A 23541-nucleotide genomic window follows, 5' to 3' on the forward strand; every position below is an offset into this window, starting at 1 on the left:
GCTGTGACTGCCAGGGAAGGGTAACAATAAAGTCAGAGGCAATGAAGATGGGTGCTCATCTAACAGGTGCTCCACTCCCTTTGTTCTTTGTATACACATATTCAAATCACATAAGGCAGGGGACAGGATAGGGCCTGTTAACTCATTGCTGATTTCCCTAGCAAATAAACCAGCAGCTGCAGGTCCAAGCCCTGGCTTAGCGCTGAGAAAAAGGTGGGATTTGTGTGGGACAGGATGCTTTCATGGAGCCCTTTAGCCAACTTCTTTTGGGACTTACAGTGCAAAATATATTTTCTGCTTGTAGGTAAGAAACAATATGAATTATATTTGATTGTCACTGTGGAAATGCAGGTTGGTTTTATACTGCTAAATTCAAAGATATTTCTGTTGTATTGTCGGATGTTTTTATTTCAAGAAAGTAGCCTAAAAGCTTTTAATCAGATAGCGTCACTTTCTTTTATGAGTGAAGCTATAAACTTTTAGCAAGTGACAAAAATTAGTGCTATACATAATCTGTGTATAAAACACAGGCATTGATTACATATATATTGTCAGATTTTATTAATTAATATATTATGCATTCTTTTTAACAAGTAAGGCTGGACAGGTTCTGAACCAACGTTTGTACAGAAGCTGTTACACATCTCTTTAAAAATGTATTATGTTGAGACACTGCTGATGCATTATTTTTCAGTTCATTATGATGCCTTACAGTTAACAGGGAAAATTTACATGTAATATTTAAATGTACTTGGTATTAAAACTAAATTAAGCTTTCAATCAACTAAAGAATGTCTTCCCATTAATAGTACATTTGTTTGGTATCTGGGTGCAGTTTTCATAAGCATACATTTTTTATCCATGCACTTGATAAAAATAGATGCTCTGTGCACTTTGATAGGAATATTCTGTGATCAAATGTTAGATAAACTTCTATTTCTACAAACTCTTGTAGTTCACTTCTGTATTTAATTGGTTTTGTCAATATCAACAGAGGGAATATGTAATATTACAAATGTAGTGCATCCTCTGCTTGTTCATGTGTAAGGACGATTTTTCTTTTATCTTCTTTGTGAACTTCATATACAGTCACCTCGTTTCCTTGATTTTGAGCTAAATACTTCATCAAGGGTTTTGGCTTCATAACAATTGCAGTTTTATATGAAGATTATTGGATTTCTGCTTTAAAAATGAAAACCCTGGTTGATAAAAACCACAGTGAATGTGAACTTTATCTACATTACAACTTTATTGGACATTTTTTATTAAAATCCTGCAAGAGATATCGGTATGCAAGCAGAGTGCTTTAGAGTACGCGGTTGTTCACCAGGAAGCCTGATCGTATACCCTTACTCAGACATACACATTTCCTAGTGTGGGAAATGTGTAGCTTCTACGTTGTATCATGACAAGAATCGGGTGCGTTGGGCACATGACCCAAAGCCCACCAAAGACATTGACCTCAGAAACTAAAATTGGGTCCAATAACAAAGCTCAGTGGAACTTGTTCTTGGGCAAAAATCCCAAACTGGAGAAGAGTATGCCCGAGTCTCTCCTCATATAAATGGGGGTATCGGAATTGCAGATTCCCTGGTCCATTATATCTGTTTGGTTTTTTCTTTTTCATAAATGAACATATTTACAAAAAGTGTAAAAACTATTATCACTGATCTAGTGACATTTTACGCCAAGTTTGGGGTTTTGGGAGAGCTGAAGAGCTAAATGAACACTCTGGTGAAAAGCAGTTGAGAATCCAAACTCACTGGGACTAGGAGATGTGCATGTTAAATTCAGAGAATGATAAAACCTCGCTAAGCAGGTTTCAGTTTATGCCGTAAACTCAAAAGTTATGTCATAGTTTTTTATTTCAACTAAAGCTGCAGCCCGTGTTTTATGTCAACAATGATACTGTTGTGCTTGCTAATACTGGCGATAGCAAAGTGAGATGGAAGCAAAGCACAGATCACTGAGCTCCAAATGGAGGTCATTTTGGTACAACCCTTATGATCATTATACAAAAACTAGTTTTCGGAATTCCATTGTCTTGGAAAAATGTGTATTATATTTACAAAGCTATAGAGAGAGCCTTAAGTTATATGGAATTTGTGCCCGATGAGAATGAAGTTAAGAGTTTCGCACATTGGCTTGATTTCACTATTAACATTAATTCAAGGAATAGTCATAACAGTCTTCAGTTTTAATTAAAAATCTAAATTAGTTTAATAGAATAGAATCATAGAACCATTTAGGTTGGAAAAGACTCTTAAGATCATTGAGTCCAACCGTTAACCTATCACTGCCAAATCCACCACTAAACTGTGTCCCTAAGTGCCACGTCTACGCGTCTTTTAAATACCTCCAGGGATGGGCACTCAACCACTTCCCTGGGCAGCCAGTTCCAGTGCTGGACTACCCTTTTGGTGAAGAAATAACCCTTTTGGTGAAGAAGATAACCGTTTTGATGAAGAATATTGCAGGCTGCAAAAAATTTGATCTCTGTTAAGCCAGAAGCCTCCCAGCCTTGCGCCTGTAAAACCCTTGCCTTCAGCAGAGCACCATTATCTAGTAACTTCTCTGAGCCTCAGCCTACCTTGCCTGTCGCCCTGCCGGCCACGGAAGAGCTCCCACGTGCTGATGGCACTCCACGAAATCAGCCCAGCAGACCCGGAGGGAGCAGCAAAAACTGCAGTCGCCCAAAGTCACTCCTGAATGGACTCCAAGGGGAAAAGGAGGTTTCTGCCCTCACCACCTCTGGTCTTTGCTAAAAGAAATTTCTTTAACTGCAGGTCAAAATGTCTTACCCACCTGTTACATGCAGCCACTTTTCCCCATGAATCAAATGGAACAAAGTTACTTTACAGTTTCTATTCCCACATTTTTTAACTGAGAAGAAATTAAGTTTTCCAGCCACAATTCTCTTTAACTTACTGTATTGTGGTGGTACCTTCTACGCTGGTGGTCCCAGTTATCCTAGTGCTCACTAGGCCTGCTTGGTTTTTGCTAATTTTCTGCACAAACAGATCTATGAGAAATATTATTTGTTATATGTATTTTATGATTACACTGCAGCTGTTACAGGCTTCTTGTCCTACAGGACAATCACTTATTGACAGCTAAATAAACTCAAAAATTGAGCAATGTCATGCCTAAAGAATGAGGAAGGATATGGACAGATCTTCTAATTGATCATTCACATTATCTCCCAGTGTTTGACAGATGTTTTTGATTTCATTCAAGGTTTAAAAATTGAAATGTATTTGATGGGTTATATGAAATGTATTTCCAACATTACATATTTTGTGAAGGATTTTACTGAGGAATTATGCTCTTTTTTTCAAATGGGCAACAGCAGTTTAAATCCGATTTGTATTGTAAGGTTCGCAGGGAGGAAATTCGCCTCTGAGAAATGTTACAACAACCAACAAAACTCATCTCCCATTAACCAGAGTCTAGCAAGTCTCTAAGAGTTGCGCAGCGTTAGAACAGGGGAAGAACAGTGAAAGAACAACAAGCCACAAATATTATTTAAAAGGGGTAGGGGAGGAGGCTTCACTTTGATGTGCTTCAGCCATTTTGGGTTTTTGATCTAGAAAAAGTTAAGCATGTGAACATCTCTGTCCTGTGTATCCTCCACTTAAGCCTCTCCATATGTTTCTACACTCTTCCTCCTTTTTTGTCCCATTCTCCTCCCATCTCAGCTGTCCCCCAGCCATCCTTTCCACATCAGCGTCCATGCAACCTGAAGTCCTCTGCCCGCTTCCTCTTTAGCCCCTAAGAAAGGTGGCTTTGCCACTCTTTCTGTCAAAGGATTTTGCAGTCTTTATACACATTGCCCCTATAGTGTTCTGCTATGTTTTCCTTTGGTTTCCCTGCCATACCCTCAGAAATGCTGCAAGTTGGCTCCTCTAATTGAGTATAGTATTGCTCAGCTTTATGAAAAGTGAAGCCAGCCACAAAATTACTTTTTTTGGGTATACTTTGTAGCTGGCTTTGTATTGACTATGAAACTCACTAGTTCCTGAATGGACAGAATACGACCAGAGATTTCATAGCAATAGGGGCTTTTCCTGAAATACAGTTAGCATCTCACAGATGGTTTTGTGGGTGCCTTCAGCGGCATGGACAACATTGCTGGCTACCATGAGCCAGTCCCCTCCCACACCACCTCTGCTCTGCCACTTTTCATGTCCTTCCAGAGTACCTCTAACGTTAATTACTGGCATTACATATTGCCATGCTGCATCTGTTACCCTCACCCCCTTTTTGTGTCCCTACCCTCATCCCCAGCAACAGTCGTCTTTGCACTTAGCTCAAGTGGCAAACAGCTGTGCAGTGGAATTTGAAGATTCTAACCCCAAAGACAGATACAGATACTATATTATGCTACCGAATTGATATTTTTATCTTTTCCTGCTATATAACCTGGAAAATCAGACACAAATGAACCTTTAACAATTTCTTTTTGTCATAAAGACAAATGCTATGAAGGTAGGAAATTTAACAAACAAGGTTATCTCTACATTATATTAATCTTTAATAGCACAGTCAGGTGTTTTTCACACATAGCTCCCTCTGCCCCCCCTTTCCAGGTAGAGGCTATATGTACTTCAGCTGGGGAGTTACTTTTTTGTTACAGGTATTGGGGAAGCGTGTCAGGAATCATAGAATCACAGAATACCAGGTTGGAAAGGACCTCGAGGATCATCTGGTCCAACCGAAGATGTTCAGTAGCAGGAGAAGAATAGATGGTGCCTGGTGAAAGCATTGCATGTTGCCCTGGGCCGTGCATTGTCTCTCTCAGTTTCCAGTGTGCTCTTCAGCAGTGGTAGACAGATTACTCAAATCCCGGTTTTTACATGTTCTTACTAATAAGAGGTTGCTTTTTTCCTGGGGTTTTGGCCTAGCACTTGCAGTGTGCTTTTCAGCAATATTGAGCACTCAAAGCTGAGCGATTAAACCTGCAACTCAAGTCAATAGGAGTTGCATCTTGAACATACTAAAATCTGTGTGTATATATATATTGAAAAATACAGTCCTTAATATTTCAAATTGATCATCCAAAATGAGTGGTTATTTTTGCTGTTAATTTTCTCTGGGCCTAAATTCCTCATCTGTAAACTCGTATCAATTATAACGGTGTTGTGAAATCAATTCATTAATGTCCACACTTTACACCATTGCTGTCCTTGTGAGTGCTGTGGAAAAGTTCACGTGGAAACGGTCCTAAGAGTAAAGTTTTAATAATGTTCTATAAATCTGTCTCAGGCTGACATAATGAAAAATTATTCAAGAATAATATATGGGAAAGCCGATGATTAACTGAGGAGTGGCCTTTTTGCACCTAGTGGAGGCAGGATTCTTGGAGAACAGGATTAATCATGTGGCTGAAAATTTTGCTTTTGTGCATATCAACAACAAACCTTAATTCTGCTCTTTCCTAAAATTGGAATACTTGACTTCTGGAAGCTTAGTAATGTTTCTTGAATTTAGTCTTACGTGTACAGAGCAGTCAGCAAAAATAACGATATATAATTTTAATCAGACAAATTCATGGAAGTGCTGCTTGTTAGATTTTCAGTCAGTTTCTCAGTATAACTGGCAAAGTAACACTAAGAAATTTCTCCCTACCTAAACCAACCCAGAAAAAAAAATCCTAAAAATTTAGTTTGCAATCCAAGACTGTTAGACAGTATAAGACCTAGAAATTGGGTATATTTTAAAGGGAAAATACTTAAAACATTAAGGTAAATGCATATTTTCTCATTTTTGTCTAACTTTCAACAATACAAGATCCTCTGCCCAGAAATCACAAATATCCTTCCTTTGGCTTTTCATATATTTTAAAGCTGGAGCTCTGTAGCTAGATCCAGCTTCACCAAGGTCAATGAGCGTTTGCCCCTCTCTTGCGTGAAATCTGAGTTATAACCATACAAAAAAGTGTAAGCTCTAAGCTTGGGAGTTTTTTCTCTGTCAGAATTTCTCATTTGAGTTTTCCAGGGTTTCCATTTGTGTTTTGGGTTTGTTTATTTGTTTGTCCTTTTATTTTTATGCAGGTATTTGTTCTGCCTTAAAGTTGACAGTACCATCTCATACCATCCATGGTATTGAGGGACAACCACTCCATCTTACTGTTGACTACAATTTCAACGCTACAGCTTCTGAAATCCAGATAATTTGGCTTTTTGAGAGGCCTCAAAGTAATCCAAAATACTTGCTTGGCTCTGTAAATCAAACAGTAGTTCCAGACTTGGAATACCAGCACAAGTTTACCCTAGTACCACCAAATGCATCTTTGCTGATCAATCCATTGCATATCAGTGATGAGGGCAATTATATTGTAAAAGTCAACGTCCGTGGAAATGGGACAATAGCTGCCAGCCAAAAGATTCAAGTAGCTGTTGATGGTAAGTTAGTAAAATATAGTATCTTCATTTTGAAAAAAAAATTGCAGTGGTTTTGAAGTACTGGTTCTTAGTATCCAGTTACAATAAAATATAATTTAATCTAACCATACATGAAGAAACACTAACAACTAAGTTATGTTATTTTCTACTGCTGCTGGAGGGAACGCTGCAATATGTCATCTTTAAATAAAATTAATATATTGACTAATGTTTCAGGATCATAAGTAAAAAATTGAAGGACTATAGAAACCAATAACTAATATTAAACTAGACAAACTTCTATGAAATAATGTTTCGTAAGGTTCTGCTGTGCTATCAGTCATTAGGATGCATTAACTTTCAAATAGTCTTTTTCCCTGAACAGCTCTTCCCCGAGGAAATCTGCAACCATTTGCCAACTCAGGATTTTATTCTGCCTGCAAGCTAGAGGACTGTGGCAAAGTGTCCCTAAAAAAGGAAAGACCACAATGGGACTTGAGGGGGCAAAATTTGACCCCACCTGTAGAATCTTATTCCGGTGTCTTATTCCACTGTTTCCAGTTTTGTTATTGGAAGATTTAGTTGTTGTTCACATTGCCTATGCTGTACAGCCAGTCAGACTGAGAAGAGCTGACTGACCCTTTATTCTCTCTTTTGGTAGATGAGCTCTCTACTTGGGCCTACCATGTCTTTTACCTTCTGTCACTATCAAAGAGGAGTCACTGACTTTTGCCGGTGACCTTGTGTCTGTAAAAGAAGCCCAGATCTGAACTCCTAAAATACCGAAGTTCCCTCTTTGTTCTTTACTCCTTATAGTGGGGATAGAAAAAAAAGGGAATTAGAAAATAATGATCTGAAAGAATGACAAAAAGCAACTGTAATTTATGGATTATATGGAGGGAGCCCTGTAACTGTTGGGCTTGGAATAAAGAAATTAATGACGTATGAGCATGATAAGGTTGTAGCTGCCATTTAACTGCCACACCGATCCCAGTTTGCAGTCATCCTCACGACTGAATTGACAGCATATTTCAGTGGTGCCCAGTGTCAGCAAAGCCAGAGGCAGCCATACTGGGGAAGTCGCACACTGTGGGCAATGTCGTGCTTTGCACTCTTTTCATTTCTGTGGGATTGCTTACGAGGCAGGAGCTGGAGGCTATGGTGTACCTGACTGCAGCCTTTGTCGTATTACCAGTAATATAAACAGTCTAGTTTTATTTAAGTACTAGAACAATTCTTACAGTCACCAGCTGAGAATATGGACTTCTTTTTTCAACCTTTAACCACATTTAATAAATAAAATTTGAAAACCGAGTACTTTCCGGAGAGGATGATGACTGCTATTTGTATCCTCTTGACAATGAAGACTGTAATATACTGGCTCGTCACTTTTATAACTCTTCATATCTCTTTATTTTCCAGTTACTGTCACAAAGCCAATTGTACATACTGAACCATCTTCAGGGGTAGTGGAGTATGTAGGGAATATTACATTAAAATGTACTGTGGAAAAAGGTACAAGGGTAGTTTACCAGTGGATGAAAAATGGGAAGCCTCTCTCTGCCGGCCCTAATTACACCTTTTCTTCAAACAATGCAACGCTTCTAATTGTTCCTGTTGTAAAAGAAGACATTGGGAATTACAGCTGTCTGGTATCTAACCCTGTCAGTGCAATGGAAAGTGAGATAATTGCACCAACCATATATTGTGAGTATATGAAATATTCATAACTACCTTTGTATAAATGATCTGGCTGGAAAGAGTTTTGCCAGGCTCTAACCCTCATGTCCTCAGGGATTGAACTGTCCTTCTCAGAGGAGAGCTGAAATCAGACGGGTCAGTACCTACCTTACCACCAGCCCTGTTCAGATATAACCAGTTTACCCCATGGCACTGTGTGAATGGCACAGTGCAAGCACTGGAACTGGATTCCTGTCCAGCCAAGGGCTGGTGCTCGCTCTTGCTTTTGCTGGGCTCTGTAATCTGGCAGCTGGGAGACAGCCCATGCCCTAGACTTGTTATGATTGCACTACCAGCGTATTCAGAACCTACACCTCTTACTATGTCGTATTTTCCTCCTCCTCCTTTCTTCTCTTATTATCCATTCTGCTACTTATTTATTTTTAATTATAACTTGGAAGAATCGGATGAGGGGGTGTCTTGCATCTAAAGCGGGGGGGGGGGGGGGGGGTGTCGCTGAACTGCACCAGGAGAAGAGAAAAAGACTGCCTAAATTAGTGAAGACTAACAAGGACATTGTTAGACGAGAGCTGATCCCTTAGGTGCAGCTTATCAAATTGACAGCAATGCAGACATGAAGATGAAGGAGCTGCTGCAAAGAGTCCTAAACAGGGCAGATGTGAACTGAGCTTCCATTCACATTAGACAGAAGAATCATGATAAAATGCTCTACAAGGAAATAACCAGCACTGATGGATTTTTAACTTATCATTACCGTAATAAAAAAAAAAAAATCATCGTATTCTTTCCTCAAGGTAGCACATTTTTAAGTGCCTGCTTTTGTACAGTCACAATCTCAGCTCACTTAAGTGCTTAAAGTGCTAAGAATGAGAGCTGCATGTGTATGACTGCGCTGTCTCTACTGCTTTTCTCACTTTAATGAGCTATGAATGGACCTTTTACACCTCTCTCTTCAAAGAGTACCTACACAAAATCTGGGGATGCTGTATCCAGCACGACCTGACAGCCTTCTTACAACGCAATAAAATCAGGTCAGGCTAGAAAAGTATCTGCCACTCTTGCTACCTTTCGGAGTGCTCTGTTCGGTTGTGGCACAGCCCCTTCGGCATTCACACTCCCGACCTGTTGCGCACAGGACTGGCTCCGGAGCACTTCTCGCACTGAGGGGTGTCTGGGACACTTGCACTGACACGGTGTGTGCCCTCCAGTCTCAGTTCTGGTACTGCATCCTCCCTTCTCCCGCACTCAGCTACACGTATTTTTCAGCAAATTTGAAAAATCTTTCCAAGTTCTAAACTGGCAACCTATTTTTGACCCATTGGTTAGCAGAACTTTAAAATCTCACAGTTACTTCGGTGTCCACATTTCTGGAACCTTTTGTTGTTTGAGTGATTGCGATATACAGCTCAAAAGATCTGTATATATGAAAAACTTTGAGATTCAGTTTTTCTCCACATGTGGAAATATTGTTATAAATAATATTTGCGTTTTCGGAATGTACTTTTTATTTCATCAGAACTGAGGTTTTGCTTCGTGCATAATTTCAAATTTGAAAAAAAATATTAAGAGAAAAGAATGCAATGCTGAAAGACTGCAATTCTTGCGCTACTATCCGTATCCAAGTTAGTGATGGGAGTTGGGATCTTACTTCCCGAGCTATATGAAGTCACATAATTCGGTCCAACCTCTGCCTGCAGGGGTAGTTTGTCTCCCAGCTCCCAGTTGTCAATAACAATCCGGAACAGGCCCCGGGATCTCTATGTGCCATATGTCATTGCTGCGGGGGAGTTACGGGGGGTGATAAAAAAAAGGTCACTCACAGTAAATACCTGCCATCTGCTTGGAAACTGTAACAGTCTCGTGGTGATAGGAGCAATTGGAAATATTCCCACAGAGCAGTAAATTGTTGCTCAGAACAGATGATTTATTATTTTACAAGTCATTTAGTTAACTGGCTTTACTGAGACAAGAGGCAGATTTCAGTTGAGAACGATACTGGAAAGGAGAAGTAGAGCTGAGGGATCAATGAAGGCTGTCACTGTGGCTTTTTACTGAGAACCAAAAGTGGTTTGTTCTTCATTTCTCATTAATATTATGCTGCTTCTCCATTAGCTATGATGATAATGCACCCCAGAACATGGCTATTGCAGTAGCGTGACCCAGAAACAAATTATTTCAAGACTGGAAGAAGCTGCTGTCATGGAGGCTGCAGCAGAAACTGCTGTACTGTGCTGCTGTACTGTGCTGCTGGCGTTGAATTTAACAAAGTGGGATTTCCTTCCTTGGGACTTCCCAAAGCTAGCATATATTTAGTCCTAGAGAGGAAAGGGTTAATTACCTGCTTTTCAGAATCATCCTTGAAGCTGTGTCTATGCCTCAGCTACCCAGTGTTTAGGGATCTTGACGCTGTACGCGATGCCCAGGAGAGGCAAAAGGCTGATCCAGGTGAAGCAGAAGGGTTACCCGATGCTTGTGTTGACTTCGTCAAAGAATGCCATTTTTCAGACCTTGCCAAGATTTGACTGTTCCTTCAGAAAACCTTTCTTTGTTTTTTTTCAAACATACTTCCCCAGCCAGTGTGTGTCAGTGGTTTTATAATGGTTTCTTTCGATTTGCAGCTTTCATACAAAAGTGTAGTAATATTGTTAGTGTTGTTACCTATCTATGCTGCACTGTTGTGATACTGATAAAACAGCAGAACGCAATTCTAATTCTTTTGCAGACTGTGGCAAACCTCCCACTATAGTGAGGGGGCACAGAGACCAGTCAGCTATTCCTACCATTAATCTCTGTTTACATACGTCAAAGGTTATGTTATCAGTGAAAATAAAAGCTAATTCTTCTAAGAAAGAAGGATTGGATAGGAGGAACCACTGAATTGCTCTGAAAAGTAAAAAAGTGTATTCCTGCCCATAAATAGTGTGTGAGGGGTTTTACTTTCATTTATAAAAAATTTGAAGTTCAGTATAATATATATATATTGCTCTCCTTTCCCATCTGAAAAAAAAAGGAAGTAAATACTATGCGTGATGTTGGGCCTTCCTTAAAATGGGACTTCAGAAAGCTTACCACTAAGAATTAAGTAGAGAAAATAAAAAGTTTGACAAGTTTACATTGTGAAATATGGACATTTGGTTAAAAGTGGACTAAACAGAGGCCATGGTGTGATAGTCTACATTCTCTTGTCTAAGCCCTCACAAATAGAGAAGAAAACCCAGAGGCACATACAAAATGGCCTGTTTTGTGCTGCGTGCCTATGTGTTCTTGAAGAATAAATCAGTCTCCTAAAAAAGACAGACGATAAAAAGAAGTGTGCATGTTAGAGGAAGGTCTAATGTCAGCCTGAATTTCCTGATGAGAAATAGAGTCTGGAATGTGCCACTGTGCCACTTTATGTAGCAGGGAATTTCACATTCAAACATTATCTTACACATTATCTTAATGCTTCCAGACAACCATAGGAAGGTGGAAATATTACTTGATTGCACTGTCTGTAATGGGCATAATATTGACTTATCTGTCTTTTTGCTATGCCATTCTGTGTGAGGCACTTGTCAGCAGCTTTACTGAACTTCAGGGATCCTACCAAAAAGAGGTCTCCCACTCATTCTGCATATTTTCTTCTTTTGGCTTCTGTCAATATTAGGTCTGTGCATTTTTGATTATGCATGTAAGCCCTTAGGGAACTAGCAACATTAAAACGATTAGTTCTTTTCACTGGAAAAAGTAATGTAATAGGGCACATTTTGATTATTATATTCTCTACATTAATTTCTATACTTAGATCCCTGTAAAAATAGATTTTAACATGTAAAGACATAAAAACCCCGTGATCTGAAATGATCTGTTAAAAACAGCATGGGAAATACTCTTATCATATTTAAATATATTGTTTCCCTTCCCATCTTCCTGTGAAGATTACCCTAAAAATACTTTGCTGCTCAATTTTCTGAATAATGAACACATGACTATTGGACAATATATGCCTCTTCTAATTATATTCAGAAACGCAGCTTTCTTTCAGCACAAGGGTTTACTCTTGAAAGAAACATAAATGTTGAAATTGTTGAAGCCTACTAAAGTGGGGGGAAGGTTAAAGTTTATTTCAGCAGTCATTTATGTAAAACTTTTCTGAAGTTATCTCGGGCACAGCCCACTCTATGTTATACCTGTAGGACAGTTCCCCAAAAAATTATTATACAGCAAAGTATTACAGTGAATGTTTATATATCTTAAGGCTAATTCGTTCACTTTTAAATGTGCAGAGAAATTAATTACTTACGCCAGTATGTTTGGCATTTAAGTAGAAAGGGTCAAATATGCCCCTGAAGAAGACCTGCTCCTTTACTTCATGGCTTTTCCAGCTGTTTTCAGTTTTCATTCTTTTTGTCATACTGAACGATGCATAGACCTGTGCTTTTTCCCTAAACAGTGATTAGATCAGTATTAAGTGGGTGTAGTCTGAGGTAAACTTAGTACGGATCAAATTATTGAACAGAAAACCTTTTAATTGAAATGATTGAATCCAATGCCAGCCATTCTAAAGGCTAGTCTAACTTAAAAATTCTAAGTTTAGAGATATGCTTCTATTTAAAGTTTAATTATATACTTTGATTTAAATTTTTCCCCTGTGTTTTGTTTTTTTTTCAATGCAGATGGACCTTATGGACTTAGAGTTAAATCAGATAAAGGTCTGAATATAGGGGCGGTGTTTACAGTTGACATGGGGGAAGTTATACTGTTCGACTGCTCAGCAGATTCAAATCCACCAAATACTTATTCGTGGATTCAAAGGGCTGACAATACCACTCATGTAATCAAATATGGACCCCACCTGGAAGTTGTATCTGATAAAGTGGCCCAGAAGACAATAGATTACATGTGCCGTGCTTTCAACAACGTGACTGGAAAACGAGATGAAACTCACTTCACAGTTGTTGTTACTTCTGTAGGTAAGAACATTAATTCATTGCTGTAACTGTTAACGTCTGAGCTGTGTCAGCCCCAGAAAAAGGAAATAATTCTTAGAGAGAGAATATATATCAGAAGTGAGGTCTTGCTAACAATGTAGTAAAGGGGATTTTGGCCATTCAGCGGGATCCGGGTTCTACTCGCAGCGTGACACGGCTTGGGACAAGACCCGCCAAGATGCTGGAATTTTGTGGGTTTGACACTACAATATATTTGGGCATTTGGAACTTTATCCCTTGAGTAGAAAAACTTCCTCGGTAGACAAACCTCATCAGGACCAAGTAACATGGCAGAATTATATGTTTCTTACTCTGTTTCTTTCTTTTTGCCTCTAAAAATGATAAAGACGAATGGAGAGAATGATGCAGAAATCTGCTGAATGCCAAGGCGGGCCTTTCCTCGCAAGGGCAGATTTTGTCCAAGGCTCACTGTCCCACAGCTTTTAGGAGCTGTGAGCCCGGAGGCCACCAGCTGACCAGTACATGGGATAGTTTCAAGCATACATCAGTGACTAAAACAACCAGGCATAGACTCACAGCAATGAAGGTCTTTTTCGTATTTTTCCAGTGTGGTTAGGTATTATAAGAACCTTAGTTTAGTGTAGGATAATAATGCAAGCTGTAATGATGAATGGCTTTATTACAATTTGTTCATAAAAATTATTTCACTGTCATATTTATGAATCTATGGATTGGCTGCTAGGTCCTGCTGAAGGCACACCTTAATTTCTCATACATTATAACCTCAGCTCCTGTATCAATTGCGTTAAACAGCAACAAAGCAGTTTTTCAGAAAACCTCCAGAAGCATGCAGCGAAGAACAAGATATTGAGGAAGTCTGTTATCTCTTATTGATACAGATCGATATAAGTATTTTCAGATAAGAAGTGTATGCTATTAGTGTTCAACAAGATAGAATAGATTGCCTTTTAGAAAATTTAACAAAGCAATATTGGTTGTGCAGACCAAAGAGCTCAGCCATTTGTTAGTCAGATAAACGAGGAGAGCAGATGTCCATCATTCAGGCTGACTTATGGATTCATCACAAATCCATGGCTTTCAGTATGCTGGAAGGAAGATGGGTTGCAATTTTACAATGTGAATACTGCACTTTAAAACTAAACATTGTGGTTAGTGGTGAAAGAAAATGCAACCAGAGCTCTGTGTCAGTAGAAATAAACATGACGTTTCTCCAGGAAGTTCATGTAGGCTATGAGATATATGTGAATATTTATCAATAAATATTAAGAAATACAGCTGAGATTTCCTTTCAAAGGCTGAAAAGAAGGGAAAACTCCACAGCTTCATGTTTAGTTGCACTTAAAAGCATACATTTCTTAATTACAAATATTTTGCCTAAATAAAGCCTTTTAAAACATTTTATCCTGTGTATTTGCAAATTTAAAAATATCAGTTTCCCCTCATATAGCCATTTTCTTCTTGATGAGTATTTATGCAGATAGTAATAAATCCAGATGTCAAGCCCACACTTTGCAATGTGGCACTGATTGACTCGAAGAGGTATGAATTCACACACAATGCTAAACCTCAGAGATCCTGCTCAGGCTAGATTCTGGTTGGAACTGATTAAGCACACTAAGCAAAGACTATCAATATTATTCCATATCCCTTCTCCCTGTCCCCATAATCCTAAATACAGAGCCTGGACCGTGCATCTCAAAATACTGGAAACCCCATTTTCAGGAGCAACAGGAACTTCGATGGTTCAGAAGACATTACACAACTTCCCCCTCTAAGGGACTGAAACTCACCTATATGGCGCTATAAACAGCGGCCTAATTAATGCTAAAATTAATCAAGAAAACAATTATATCAATAAGTCACAATTATATTAATCATTGCACTAAGCTGTTACCCAGTTTTAGCCAAGAGTAGTTGGATTTTAAAGTAAGAGGATGTATCTCATTATGTACACAAGTCATTGCTCAGTTCTCAAGTTGAGTCAACTTGAGTGTGTTAAGTGCACGTAAAGAGCACATCTTTGTTTTCTGCACCGGTATGCCTGTGGAGATAAGATTTATGGAGTCTAAATTTGAAATTCTTCATTTTAAAGAACATTTTTAAGGACTCAGCTGATTCTCCAGCATTTTGGTGTTGTTTTTTTTTTTTTTTCTGAGGAGAGTAGTACATTGAAGGAGTAGGAAAGAAATTTGGTGAAATGGCAGTGATTTATTTTCCCATATGTTCAGGATTCACCTGATTTGAAATCTACATATTTCATTTTTGTGATAACCGCTGCACGCACAGCCAGCACAATGCCAGTGAATTACATGCAGGTGTAAGTAGATGTAAGTAACTCTGTCAGTCTGCACAGGAGTTCATAGATGTACTGGAAACACATCCAGCTAAATAATACACATTTGAATTGTACTCATAAAGCTGGCACTGATAACTATGCAGCATTCATTTACCTCTGTGGATTGTGACACAGCCTTTAATTACATGAATTCTGCACAATTCAGAGCGAAAGGAGGGAATTAAGGGTGCACAAGCAACTATGTCTGGCATTTCCTAACTTTCACATTGCTGTCTTTGCAAATTCTATGCAAATGTTTTCAACATGGTTTTGTGTATGTAATTATATACATATTGTATTTGTGTTTTATCAGTAAATCAGTATTGCATATCTCAGCACAAGATCTGAGCAAAGGAAAGAAATACTTTGGATATAATTTGGATATTTAGACATGAATGCAAACAAACATAATTTATCGGCTTCTGATGGGATTTGATAAACAACCAGACTGTCAGTGATCTGAAAATCTTTAGAAAAAATACAATAGTTCAGTTACCCCTCCTACTCTACAGGACCTACAGCTAGGAGGATTTCCCTCCCACCTAGCATGAACTGCTCACCTAATTGTCACCTAATTTCTTGGTAGTTTGGTGTCTCTATGCCTAAAATTAGAATATTCATCTACTTTTTGTGATGCAGTAATTCGTGGATTACGTTTACTGACCTTCATTTAGCTCTAGGTACCAATCTGTTCTGGACTCATTTCTCTTATGCGTATCATTGCTTTTCCAGTTCAGGAGATTTGTGGGGAAAAAAAAATATTACCAATTCACAAGAACCCAAATTTTTTATCTAGTTTATATCTCTATGCAGGTTTACTAGCTTCAGATGAATTTCAAAAGATGCGTTTTTTCAGTTTCATAATAGCACATTATAGAGAACAAGAGACTAAATTACAGTACTCATCTTCTTTGTCACAGGATTGGAAAAGCTGGCCCAGAAAGGAAAATCTTTGTCATCTCTTGCAGTAATAACGGGAATTTCATTATTTTTGATCCTAGCTATGGCCTTTTTATTCATATGGAAAAGGTATCAGCCACATAAAGGTATGTAAAAGTTAAGCACACTCCAGCTCTTCTTTTGGACCATCAGAGCAAAAAGAATGATTTTTCTTTTTTTCTTCTTTTCAGTGATACAACAGAAGCTGCAGAGCAGGTACAAAAATAAATCATTCTTAGGTCTTGAAGTCCTTTCCATCAAGATAATTGCATTTTATCATATTAATTTTCTTTCCTTGGCTTATGACATCAAACTGAAAAACATGGTTATGTTTTCTAGGCCAGAGGCTGATTACAGGAAGGCACAGATATTTTCAGGTAATGCTAATGAAAGAAATGTGAGCATAAGGTCAAAATCCATTCCTGCAAAAAATTACCATCTCCACGTACAAAAAGAAAGAAGGAAAGGAAGGGAAATGTGTTTTTAACTTTGGTTGCACACCTACCTCTATGTTAGCTGACTTAAGATGAAACAAAAATGACAACAGGTCAGCATGGGTTTACCTCACGCCTGGTGTTCACAGCGGTAGGTACCTGTTGGCTTGAATTCTAGCTGTTAATCCTGGTTAGAATTACCTGTATTCTGCTGTTTTCACCAATATGAAATAACTTAGTGTTCTTATGGGATAAGAGTGCGAGGGGATGCGCCATGGGAGGATCACACTTCTAAATGTTGATGGCACCAATCAGTACCAAAATCATGAGACGTTAACGTGACATTACAGTACATATATTTTAGCCTCTACCACATTCTGTACTACCTTTCTCTGTGTCATCAGGACCCAGTGTGTTTTTGTCACTGCCTCTTTTCCCTCCACAATCCTTCCCACGTCATCCTGGGCAGGAAAGGCTGGAGACCGGCCATCCTTTGGAAGGGCAGTACTTCTGTTCCCATCCCTTTCTACCAAAGCATATGAGCAGGCCCTAAGCTGTTACATGGGAGAGGACAGAGAAGTACATGAAGCTTAGGAAGGTAAGAAATTCACTTGAGCATAGATGGTCATTCACCCCAGCAAGTGGTATCAGAGGAGAGAATCTCAGCACTGTCTTGAGTGCTGCAGCCTTTGCTGTGGAGTGATGCCCGAGAGACAACCAAGAGTCTCAGATCTCCTGAACAATAGAGAAAGAGACTCCCACCCTAACTACAAGTTGTATCTCAAGTCCCAGATACAATCTGTCAACTGGTTTAATAATGTGGCACCTATTGCTATCATATTCCCTTTTTTTATTCTCAGCATTATAAAAGATTCAGATGGAACTGCCTCATTACAGTGTAGATGTGCTGAGCTTATAGACTGGGCCTCTTTTCTAAGGGAAATGAAAGTAAATCAGTCTGTTTAGCTTTCCAGCGAGGAGTCCCAATGGCTCTACCAAAACTGTTACTGAGGTTAGCAAGAGGCTCCTCACTTGGTCCGAGGTGTTGGAGATAGCCAAGCACTACGCACACTGGCTGTGCAGCTGCCCTGCCTCGCTCCACGACAGCTTAGGAGCTTGGCAGGGAAGTGGTTTAAAGCAGATCAAACAACCAGTATTCAGATGGTTTAAAAATTAGGCCAAATGACTTTGCCCATCGTTATGTAAGCTGTCTTTTCCAGATTCATACTACATCTCAATACCTTTTTCCATTTGTTTGTTCTAACTTTAGGACATGAAAGTGCTTTGGATGATTTTGGGATATATGAATTTGTCGCTATTCCTGATCTTGCCAGTGGTTCTAGGGTATGTGATTTACATCATAATCTGATTGTTTCTTTTCTGTTTCTTAAGGTGTACTAAATATCTGTACTAGAATTCTTCTGTCAGTTTGCTCCTGCTGCTTTTCACAGATGTCTACATGACACAATATTCATTGTTGTTTACCCAGTGCTTACTCTTTCTTTACTATGTTACTAGTTCAGTACTTGTATTAACATGGTGCAGCAAGGAACTAACCAAGCTCTAAAGGGAACAATCTCAGTTCAGTTACCCTGTATTAAAAGAATATTAATAGTATTGGGTAGATGGGTAGCACTGAACCCCTTGTGTCACACAAGCAAATTAATTCTTGTGATGCCATTTTCTCCCTTGGCCCTCATATTGCTGCTCACGCAACATACAACTTCAGCAGTGCAGAAAAGCCTCAGGGGGGTATTTAAAGTTTTCATTGTAAAAATATACAAACTAAATCTCACCTATATTTCGTAAGAATTATTTTGTTAGCTTCATGTATTGCGGGGGGAAGACTTAAGCACATGACTTTTGCTAGCAGAAAAAATCCTACTACATATGCTACTTCTCTGGATTGTGGCTTTGCTGACATTACTGTATAGCAGTTGGAGATCATTCTGATGTGGTGCAAAAGGACAAAGGAAAAGTGAGAAACAGGGCCACAAAATTTAGGGACAACAGACTGAAACTGGGAGGAAGTAGACGAAGCGCTTTCCCTTTGCTAGGGAAAATTTCTGGCAATATAGTCTGGTACCCTTGGAGAGCATCCATATGGTCAGGTAAGGGAGAGCTCTTAAAACATGATCACACAGGGTCACATCAACAGTCACACCTATTTTGTTATTATGATTAGTTCTCATAATACCTAATATATTAGCAAAAACCAGTCATAGATTAATAAACCCTTTTCTCTGCTGGGGTCAGATGATTGAAATAGACATTTCTAGGGCTAGAGTGCTATCATAAAAGTTAGCGGAGAGGACAGGCTTTTACAGCAGCAGAGATAATAGGCTTTTAGAAAATGGAGGAGCAGAACTGTATCTGTGAAAGTTCGTGACCATAGGGGGCTTATTAAGTACGGAGATCAGGCCCTAAATAATCACAGCCTTAGGCACACTATGATATCCTTTAGGATGATCATATCACAAAGTGCCATTCATGCAGAATTGGGGCCTTAGTAGATCCTGAGGGAAAGAGAGGTGACAAGGACAACAGAATGGATGTACAAGCAATGAAATCAATTCTAATTTCCAGTAAAATTTCAAGAAACAGGAGAAACTCCACTGGTTCATGTTCGGTTACTCAGATTTATGGCATTGCAGATAAAGTCAGCATTTTATCCACTAATTCATTGTAGTTAGATAGCAGAAAACGGGAAAAATAAGAAAGTGGAGATAATGAAGAACTGGAGGTTGCTTAGAGGCAGGAAGACTGAGAATTCCTTATGGATGGGGAGTCTGGGTGTTACGTTGACATAAGAGCAGATTTGTGTACTTAACGTATTGAACAAATTCATTATCACTTCATTTATGGAAATTCCTTGCAGTTTCCTCTCTTTGATATGCTGGTGGGAGTTTTCTGCTGAACCCTTTCCCTGAACATTTTCTTCTTTTTTACTATCTGTTCTCCTGCTTCTCTCTTTATTAAACATTCCTTCCTTGACTTGTGCTACACTAATATAAAATACTTGCTATATTAAACACGGGAGCTGCATCCTAAATCTTCTAAGATCCTAATTGAATTTAAAACTATTGCTTGCCTTACTATAAATGTGATGAAAACTTACTCAAATTAAATGTAAACTAATAGAGATGAACTGTTAAATCCACACACAAACCATTGATAGGGAAAAGTTAAGGAGAACTTACATTATCAGTTTAATTTCTGTTGAGTCTTTTCCCATTTGTACTTACAGTAGGAATACTCTTTGCTACTTTTAGGGTTCAAGTCAATCTGTTCCTGGCTCTGCCTTTGTCCCAGGCCAGGATATGCTTAGTACGGTTTATGAAGTTATTCAGCATATTCCTGAGCAGCTCCAACAAGACCATCAACAGTAAGTTAAAGCCTGTGTGCGCTCATGTGGTAGCTCAAAGACAAATACTTTTGCATCCAGAACAATTTACATTTTGGTAGCTGGTGTTTGATGCTGGTGAGAGGGGTAAGGAAGGAAAACAGGTATAAGCTACATCAGTTCCTCCACCGTTTCCTATCCAATCCCTCACTTGTCCTCGACTCCAGTCCGCTGTTTCATCATGCCAGTTTTGTCTAAGTGTGAAAAACAAAAGGTAAGATCCTCAAACACAATTTCAAACAAAAATTCCCAAATTTTTTAAGAGGGTGGCTATAGTTTCACAGCACTGAGACATCAGCACTTCCCACTGAGCAGGTTAAATCTTCAATCAAAGCTGTTTAATCGGTAGCATGGCTTCCAGACCTGCCAGCCATGTGCCACATAGAGTTAGGGTTTTTTTTTTTTTTTTGCAATGTTGAAACTGGTCAGCTGATCAATAACCAGTGGTTGTTAAAATGGTCACTGAAATATTAATGGACAACGCTTAGTTACCTGAGTAAGCAATGTCTTAATTTGTATCTTAACTAATGATTTAAAGCAAAAGAATTCATGTTCTGCGGTACCCTGGCTGGGAACTCCACAGAAACGCTTTTGCTGAGTTAAATACCAGAAAGACCACAGCACGTTGTGCTGATGCAGTTAGTGTCTGGTAGTCCTGGTTTTGTTCAAATCACCTACTTCATAGTGCTTCTTGGCATAAGAAGAGTGAATACGCTGTAAAGTTTCTGTAATTGTGGTATAGCTGCCATAAATCTGTTGTGGATATCGACAATCTTTCTTACAAATTAAGAACAGCACACAAGACTTTATTTGGTAACAAGCTTATTATATCACATTTTCCATGTTTCTATGATGTGTTCTGTTTCTTTTACGGTTGAAAAGGAAAATACATACTCTTACCAATATACTAATCGGTTGGCTACTAATCACAATGTTTATGTGACTGCATTAGCCTTCAGTACTTACACTATTAAAAATTTTGTGCAGGTTACATCTTTAACTGTGTGTCCAAATTATGTATGCAAACATGCAGGTATGCTTGTAAAAGCAAGCTGATGAGTGAGAAAGCAATAATGAATTACTAATGACATTTTTGTTCTGCTTGGACTTACTCACTTTGAACCTTAAGATGATTTTTTAAACCAGATGTAAAAAATAGCATTCATAAAGTACGTCTTTTCTTATTCTTCCTTCTACATGTCTTCCTTCTCAACTTTCTCACTGATACGCAACCCCTCTAAAAAAGGAATAAATTCAAAGTAAAGGTAACTTGAACTTTGTGACAGCTCAGATTTCAACTCAAACTTCACAAAACATATTCTGTAATTGTAAAGGACTCGTTTGCATAAACCCAGTTTGCTGTTCTTTTCATATATCGAGATTTTAAAAAAGAAACGTAGGAACAAAATTTTCACTAATAAAACAAAATCTGTTAAACATGATAATGGGTAAACTACTCAGATTAGAAAGACCACTTTCATGAATTTTCCAATTCCTGACCTGCCGCGAAAGAGCACTCTGAGTGGTAAATAAATAAGGACAGCTAAGTCAGTACTGGTACTTGCAGCAGGATGCTTCACCATTCACGGAAAAAACAAAAGACCACAGTACAGGAAACGGAGCTGGGAAAGTAATTCCAGACTCCTGTAGTGCAAAGTAGTGATTGCTTATGGAAGGATCCCACGGACTTGGCATGCAGCCATCTGTACAGTAATCAGCAGTGTTCATGGGAAAAATGATACAGAACTTGCCTGTACTCTGTTTACAGCAGGAATTTCTCTTTGTGCAAAACAAAAGAAAGGACGCTATGGGAGCCAAACAGGTTTGTTGGTAAACTGATCATTTTACTCTTATTCCCAGTGGTTCTGACTGGAACTGCTGTAATTTCATAAATTTATTAGAATTAATGTGCACAGAAAAATAGTCAAAAACACTGTTTCATTTTCAGATTTACAGTCTGAGAATCTTTCAAATCCTCTCTTTGAATCTAATTTCTACAGTGTTAGCTGATATTCTCTCTCTTGCTATTAGAAATCCCCGTGACAGTACCAGCAAATTTGCGGACTAGCCAATGCCTAACACGCTGGGAATAGCTTTTTCCTTCCACTTTTCCTTATGCTTTTATCAGCCTTTTTATCCATTCTTCCACACACGTACATATGCTTCTGACACTCTAAATAATTACAAAATTTTAGATGTGCCCCAGGTCTTAAACAGTAAGAATACTGCTGGAAAGTAATTACACTCTTAAACTCTCTTGGGTTTGGTCTGACGGACTCATAACCTAATTGCAGTCAACAAATTACCTGAGATGATAGCTGGCTTTGCACTTTTACATTCACATCGTGATATTAGTCACTGTTCACAACAGTCTTTTGCAGATTTCCCTCCCCTGCTCCTCTAAAGAATCAAAGGGAAAAGATGAAATCGGTTTTTGAGGAAACTGTTCTGCTCCATCTCTGGGCTCCACAGTCACCGGGTGTTACGTGACTGTCACACACACAACTATTTCATAAAACACACTCTTTTAAGCCATTTTTGTGGTTCTTTTTTTTTTTTTTTTATGACCCCTGCACATTTTTTAAACTGAATATAAATCCTGTGACAAACTGGAGAACAGACTCTTCCACATATGAAAGAAATCCGAAAACGGCTGCAAAAGCTAATGAGCAAGAAGTTTAGCCAGCTTTTATACATAAGCACTGACAGCTCACAACTTTTCTGAAACTGTTTGTAACTTAGGTTTCATTTTCACTTCAAATGGAGACAAATTTACACCATCCCCCTCTCCTCTCATACACACTGTTTCTCTCAGGTCAAGCATTAACCATTTCACAAATTTCTGCCCTGCCAGCTGCTGAGGAGCAATGAGGATGCGAACCCTTGCCAGGCATTTCAGCACAGGGTTTGTACTGCGGGCTACACTGACTCAGCCCACCGCTACTACTATCCTATGGCAGGGGCTCAAGTGCATTACTGTTGATAATGTATGAGCAACTTGAAATACCTGTACTGAAAAAGCAGCAATGTGGGGTGCTACATTAGCCATTATATTCATTATGGCTCAGACCTGTCTTACCACTAGTCCTATCTCTTCAAAACTCGTGATCTTATGGATACTAAAAATTCAGTCAAATATCAGTGTGTTACAAATATGTCCCCAAATGTTACAAATGTCCCCAGAGCTCATTCAAGCTGAAGAACCATTTTACTTCTGTGTTTAGAACCTCTGGTTTGTTTATATGTTTGCACCACTGTTTTTTAAAGAAAAGAAAGGCAGCATTGTAGACAACTGTTATCATATCTGTTTTTTTCTAGATGTATATGACCACATGGGAACAGGAAATCAAAGCATCTGAACATACAAAAGTGACTTCTTTTTCTTTATTATATA

The 23541-nt window shown here is 38.7% G+C and overlaps 1 protein-coding gene across 1 annotated transcript; it reads left to right on the forward strand.

Moving 5' to 3' along the window:
- Positions 1-230: 230 nt before the first annotated feature.
- Positions 231-20133, forward strand: HEPACAM2 (HEPACAM family member 2). The gene is given in 10 exon segments (XM_009466603.2): positions 231-274; positions 276-304; positions 6054-6404; positions 7806-8090; positions 12740-13036; positions 16292-16417; positions 16502-16526; positions 16650-16687; positions 18015-18088; positions 20017-20133. Coding segments are annotated over 10 exon segments (1374 nt in total). The 5' UTR covers positions 231-242.
- Positions 20134-23541: the final 3408 nt, after the last annotated feature.

This window comes from Nipponia nippon, unplaced genomic scaffold (genome assembly GCF_047370975.1).
Source record: "Nipponia nippon isolate SJK-2023a ecotype South Korea unplaced genomic scaffold, ASM4737097v1 scaffold_1, whole genome shotgun sequence".
Lineage (NCBI taxonomy): Eukaryota > Metazoa > Chordata > Aves > Pelecaniformes > Threskiornithidae > Nipponia > Nipponia nippon.